The 7,055-nt window shown below is 40.6% G+C and overlaps 1 protein-coding gene across 1 annotated transcript; it reads left to right on the forward strand.

Moving 5' to 3' along the window:
• Positions 1 to 643: 643 nt before the first annotated feature.
• LOC308096423 (THAP domain-containing protein 6-like) lies at positions 644 to 3,262 on the forward strand (the record flags this gene model as incomplete). Its single annotated transcript, XM_080443845.1, is given in 7 exon segments — positions 644 to 739; positions 1,159 to 1,351; positions 1,447 to 1,536; positions 2,258 to 2,288; positions 2,291 to 2,509; positions 2,628 to 2,781; positions 3,013 to 3,262. Coding segments are annotated over 7 exon segments (1,017 nt in total). The 5' UTR covers positions 644 to 659.
• Between the last annotated feature and the right edge of the window lie 3,793 nt (positions 3,263 to 7,055).

The following is a 7,055-nucleotide window of genomic DNA, read 5'->3' on the forward strand; positions in this document are numbered from 1 at the left end:
CTCGCTGAAATATTGACCGATTTACAAACGGTTTGGTTTATTATAAACGTTACTAGCATGGCTATGATACAGGATGATTGGACATGTTGAAATTGCAGCTTTTCCTTTCGAAAAACGACGTAATCGTGCAGCATAGTTGTGTGTCAGGGCTACTTGCGCAATAAAAATACTCTTAACTCGCTGAAATCTTGACCGATTTACAAACGGTTTGGTTTATTATAAACGTTATTAGCATGGCTATGATACAGGATGATTGTACATGTTGAAATTGCAGCTTTTCCTTTCGAAAAACGACGTAATCGTGCAGCATAGTTGTGTGTCAGGGCTACTTGCGCAAGTTATCTAGGCTGAGACCACAGTCGAGATATTCAATTATTATATTGGTTTTATGACGACCTAATCTTTGGTATAAATGACAATCTTTGTGGATTGTTTTATTTATTAGCTGGCTAATAACAAGAGGCTGCAGAGGGATAGTCAGACCTAGTATTACAAAGTTGACCCAGCAACTTTACACCAGTGTATCTTTTCAACATAACTTAAGTTGCACATGATTTCTTCCAAGTGGTTTGGCTTATTAAAAACGTTTTACATTTAGATACATTATGATACAGGAAATTGCTGGCTTTGTGTTTACAGAAGTACGCCTACCAGTGAAGATGCCTGATTTTTGTGCAGCCTACGGATGCTCTAATCGTCGTAATCTGGATGCAAGAACCCATGGGATCACCTTTCACAAGTAAGATATGACAATATTATGACTATTAGGATATTATTTAGTTACTTAGTGGATGTATGTACAATACAAGTCCTGCTACAGAAACAGCGGGGGTATGTGAGATAATAGACTTGTTGACCCAGGCTTTTTAGAATATGTTGCTACCATTTGTTTACACAATTATTGAATGTTTCTTTTGGACACCTTTTTTATAACTCTTAGTGTGGTTGTCTTATTCTTAAAGTTGACATGCATACATACATACATACATACATACATACATACATACATTGTGACTTTCATGTATGCATGCATGCATAAAAGTACCCCAAAAATATGATGATTTAGGTGTGTATTTTTGTCCTTACCCTTAAAAGGAAAGAAGGGTGGAAAATGTTGACAATAATTTATATATCTGGCTACCTTCTCATTTTTCTAAGGTTTCCCAATACCAGAGAGAGGAGGAGGCAGTGGGAAATTGCCCTGAGAAGGGACGGTTTTGTGTCCTCTCCCAGGACACTGCTCTGCAGTGAACACTTCAAGGGTGAGGACTTTGACAGGACGGGCCAGATTGTTCGGCTTAAAGATGGTGTTGTGCCAACAATTTTCAACTTCCCAGCTCAATTTCAAAGGGTATGTGTGTGATTGATATATCAATATATAAATCTGTGATTAAATGTCACACTTTAGTTTTTCTTTCTGAAAGTTTATGAATAGATTTATTTTAGCCGGTAGCAACAAGAAGCACAACCACTTCTAGAAGAGTGGAGGAGAACCTGCCAATGGACTTGTCGCACGATGAACCTCAGCCTTATGTTGTGAGTATTTGCACGTGGAATGTCACTAACAAATAAGAGCATCATATGGCTTATTACATCCTTTATCTTGGTGATACACAGGAAGGTCTATGATGGTGTAGCCTCGATCTCCAGGCTTTTATTGCTTAGTTTTGCTAAAAAATAAAAGCCTGGCCCAACGATAGCCCGTACTGGGTATGAGGAAGTGTTTCACTTCCCAACCAACCAGAGTGCAGTGGGCGTCGCTCGTAATGTTGTGTTAACGGGGCGGGGGTTGACGGACAGATCGGTGAACCAATGGGATCAGCCGCAGTTTCTCGCCGGCTCTTTACACCCGCCCCTTTATACACGAAATCAGGAGGGTTGCAGCAGGCTAATGATGGTGTTACTAGAAGAGCCTAATATTATTTGAGGTGGTACTTTGTGTAAAAAGTTTGAGAACCACTGGCTATGTCACTTGCTCTGTCACTCATACACTTTAATGAATAAACATGTGCAAAGATTGAAACTACACCCAGGGGTAGGCAACCTTTACAATCAAAAGAGCCTAAAAACACATTTTTGCCTTATAATTAAGATCAATTTCTTAAAAGTACACTGAGTTGTGTATTCCGTTGGAAATTGGAGAACTTAAAAAAAAGTAGGCTCACAGCATTGATAAGTGAACATTGAATTGTTAAAAAAGCAACTGTTATTAATTTCCAGATTACTATTATTTATATATTTGTATATTTTGCCAAAGCAACAGGGAGCCACTGGAGAGAGGCGAAAGAGGCCACTGACGACCATCCATATCCATTGCCTGCTTGCCCCAATGCTATAAAGGCCAAACTCGACAGAGCCTCAGCGAGGGTGAGGAAACTGCAGCGGGAGAAGACGAATGCCTTGGCGAGAGAAAGGAGGGCCAAGAAAAACATGCGCGCTCTTCTGGAGGAACTGAAGCAGAAAAATCTCATCAACGAAGAGCTGAAAGACAAGCTTGAATGCTACTCAGGTACAATACAAATATTACATTGAATATTTTGTGTATTTTATGTTCTTTGTTAGACTTCCAGTTCCTAGTTACTATTAAAAGGAGACATACTAAATCACTTTTGCTAATTGAATTTCAGATCTTCCAGTTCACCTCCTGTCGAGGCAGGGTGCAGAGTACACCAAGGCCCAGAGAGATTTTGCTCTTACCCTCCATCTGCATGGTCCAAAGGCATATCACTACCTGAGAGAAACTCTGCATATTCACCTCCCACATCCCAGTTCATTGCAAAGGTATTCTTCATGATGTCTAATTTTAAACTACATTAAGCAGTAAGCACTACATACTGTGTTATCATGGTTAAACTTACTGATCTAACAGCTCATGTCTCATGCTGATACATTTTGATATTGTAGCTATTTTTAGTATGTCCAGTGTCTACAATAGGGATGCTTGGGTTAGTGGTTAAATGGCTATGTGGTTAATTGGGTAAGTGGTTAAATGGCTACTTTTTAATTTTAAAGGTGGCTGAGCTCTCTTGATGCCAAACCTGGTCTCAACAAAATGATGTTGGACATGCTGGAAAGACGGCGTCAGGAAGATGAGGCCAAGTACGGGTGTGTCACTCTGATGCTGGATGCCATGTCCATCAAAAAGCACGTCACATATGATCCTCAGACACAAACAATGTCTGGATTTGTGGACATGGGGGATCGACTGAATGAGACTGACATTGCCTCTGAGGCTCTTGTGTTTATGGTAGTTGGGCTTTAAGGTTATTGGAAAGCTCCAATTGCTTATTATTTGACCAGGTCCCTCACACCAGAAACACAGAAAGTCTTGGTAGAGCATGCATTAGAAGAGTTACATCATCGTCAGATAAGGGTGGTGTGCATGACAATGGATGGCCATGCATCCAATGTCAGTATGTGCACCCAGCTTGGGTGTGATCTAAAAGGAAACCCCTGTGAGCCCTTGAAGACCCATTTCCCACATCCAGTAACCCATGACAAGGTTTTTGTTATGATGGACGCTTGCCACATGCTGAAGTTGACACGCAATATGTTGCAGGTACATGCTGATAATTGTCTATTTGCTCTGGTTGACTCTATTCTGCTTTTTATACATTTTGATATTTTGTATTTACTTAATTGTGGACAATATGATGCTTTACATTTGACGTGTGCTAGCAGTGAGAAAATACTCTGATTCTGCAGGCATACAGCCCAATTAGAAGCATCACTGGCAGCATCAATTGGAGCTACATAGTTCATCTGAACAATGTCCAAAAGAAAAGTGGACTACATGCTGCCAACAGAGTCACAGATAAGCATGTGAACTTTGCTAATCAGAAGATGAAGGTATGTTTTTATGATGATTTATATATAGAGGGCCGCAATAGAAATAGGCTCTAAGGCTTTATTGTGTTTTTATCTGTGGTGATGATGTTTGTATCTTGTAGCGCTAATTTGCTCTTGTATCTTGTAGCGCTAATGTACTCTTCATTTGAACTATCTCCTTATAAACTCATTCAAGGTCTCCCTGGCTGCTCAGACTTTGAGTAACTCTGTGGCAGTAGCGCTCCGCACCTTGCGGGAGATGGGCTATGCAGAGTTCAAAGACTGTGAGGCTACTACAGAATTCATTGAGGTAATGACAACATTTGAGTGTTTAATTGCTTTAACCCATTTAATCCTGTTGGCATTCCCATTTTGTCATGTCATCACAGGTGAGAGATTTCAGATTTTAAGTTTTCACAAAAACGTGAAAATACCAGATGTGAAAGTTCACAACACACCGCTTGTAGATCTTCTGTTTTTCTTGTTTGTTATATAGCACAACAGTAATACATTAACATTTGAATTTGGGCATCAGAACGATTAGACCATCTTCAAATTCAACAATATGCAAGCACTTGGATAAAACTGTTTATACTTACCTCATACTTATCTCAGAAGCACCCTTATTGTCACATATCAGATTTACAGGTTTAAAGCAGTGCAGCAATTTAACACAGCCACATAGGAAATAGAGTTCTATCAAGCTATACCTCATACTTAGATGTTTACTATTTGATACCTGTTGACACCCAGTTATGGTGATGATTTCAGTGCTTCCAGTTAATTTAGATATTTGTTTATAGATAACGGACAGGCTGTTTGACATCCTGAACAGCCGCAATCCTAGAGCCAGAGGGCCCAAAGCCCCTCTTGGTTCAAGAAATTGGACAAGTACCAGGGAGTTCTTGTCAAGAGCCAGGGGGTACTTGCTCACTTTGAAGACGGAAGATGGCACACCCCTTTACCGAACAAAGAGGTCTTACAAAATAGTGAATGTTCTGTTAGTGATGCACTGATACCATTTCGCCCCACACAAGTAAAAGTACAACTAAACTTTTTAGTAGTCGCCAATACCCAGTACAAATTCTTTATTATAATGAAATGATCAGAATTGGAGTGCTGATTTAGAAAATAAGGGTTTATTTTATTCTTTGTTATACAGTATGTATACAAGTATTCAATTTACCAATCATTAAATTATCTAAGGTAAAACTAAGTAGTACTGCTTTGGTGCTCAGACTGAGTATCTAAGAGTTTTACCAATAGAGATTACCAATAGCTCAACTCTACCGGTTTCAGTGCATCCCTAAGTTCATGAGATGATGTTTATCATCACGTTTGTGGTTCTCTACTATCTTCTGCATCGAGTTGAGATGCCCTGTCCTCCTGTCTGCATCGAGTTCATAAGATGCTCTGTCCTGTAAGATGATCTGTCGTGTCTGCATCGAGTTCATGAGATGCTCTACTGTTCTGCATCGAGTTCATAAGATGCTCTGTCCTGTAAGATGATCTGTTGTGTCTGCATCGAGTTCATGAGATGCTCTACTGTTCTGCATCGAGATCATAAAGTGGTACGTATTATTCATATTATACTATCTTGCTCCAAAGTGTTTGCTGTCAGTGAATGTGTCTCTGTTCCAATTCTCTTGTGTTCAGTTCCCCCCCCCCCCCCCCCCAGATGCAGGTGTCAAAATGGTATGTATTGCATGGTCTGCATGTTGGTGGTGAATTGATTCAAGCAGGTTTAGTGTCCCAAAAGTAATTTTAAGGATCCTAAACCCCACACTGATTATAATTTTAAGATCAGGGATGCAAACTAGTCAGCTTTAGGTTACGGTCCCCCTTTTCCCCAAAAAATGTGGCAATGAAGTGAATTGTGTGAAATTTGGATTTGTGTGTGCCCTGGCAGCTCCCTGAGAAGTGCTGCACTGGGATCTATTTTCACCCTATACCGTATGCGTTTGCATCCCTGCTTTCTTGTCTCCTGTTTTGGTGGGATCATCATAGTAATACAATATTTGCTTTTGAAGGTTCCTCTCTATCCTGGGCTTCATCATCAACATCGACACGTTGATGTTGTTGGTTCCTGTGCTGCTTGAAGGACAGCGGTATGTCCTGACCTACAGGTTCAGCCAGGACCACCTGGAGCTCCTCTTCAACTCCATCAGAGCATCGGGTAGGGTTCATATTTACCAGCCGCAACACTAAGTGACACAAAGTGTCAGCAAATGCTCGTATTCTTTTCAGTTTGTTGGTCCAAATGTTTTTTATTTTCTTTGTGTTAAAATGTGGTTAAATGCACTTCTAGATACAGTATCTAGAAGTGTCACAGAAACCATTTAGAGTATTATGAAAAAAGTCTGTTTGTTTGTCTATCTGTTTGCAGAATTTGTCACCACTGTGATACAGTCTGACTCCGAACTGTATGATGATGTCATTCAACTTAATTATGTGGAAAAATATATAATTCAGGCGTGGCTATTTCAAACTTTACTTTTCTTTTTAAGCAAAAAAATATATTGAAATATCTGTGTCATATACTCATATATCGTGTTTATTTTAAGGTGGCTGGAATAACAACCCTAATGCCAGCCAGTTCAAATACATCTTCCGGAAGCTGATGGCCCGGTGTGGGGTTGTGAAACCAAGCAGCAAAGGCAATGTGACGGCACAGGATGACACAGAGTCCCTACCAGCTGGAGCCATGTCCTCTGCTGCCCAGTCCTACCACATCGACACGTCTACAAACCTGTCAGCTGTAGATATGTCCTCTGTAGAAGGAGAAGATCTTCCATCCCCGTTTGCTGACATTCCTGCCCTTGTACATGATCACAGCTACCTTCCCACCCGCTTCGATGGTCTTGTGGACAACGCTCTCGTGTACATTTCAGGTAGAGGTTGACCGATAGTTGATATAGCTTATAACCGATTGTGCCAATAGTCAAAATCTGGGGTGAGAACGATGGCCAATTAATCAACGATAGTCCACAAAAAGAAATATTCACAGTCGTAAGTTCTATCCCCATGCTTATTAATTATTATATTATTAATCGGTCTACCTCTAATTTCAGGATTTGTTGTGCGACGGACGTTGAAGAAACTGTCCTGTGATGTCTGCCGTGACAGCCTGGTGACGGACGCTGCATCTGCCAGTAAGGACAAGAGCTACCACCTGCTGACTCTAAGAAACAATGGAGGCCTGGTGATTCCGTCTGAAGGCACGGTGA

The sequence above is a fragment of the Gymnoscopelus braueri genome (genome assembly GCF_963280865.1).
Source record: "Gymnoscopelus braueri genome assembly, chromosome: 12".
In the NCBI taxonomy this organism is placed as follows: Eukaryota; Metazoa; Chordata; class Actinopteri; order Myctophiformes; family Myctophidae; genus Gymnoscopelus; species Gymnoscopelus braueri.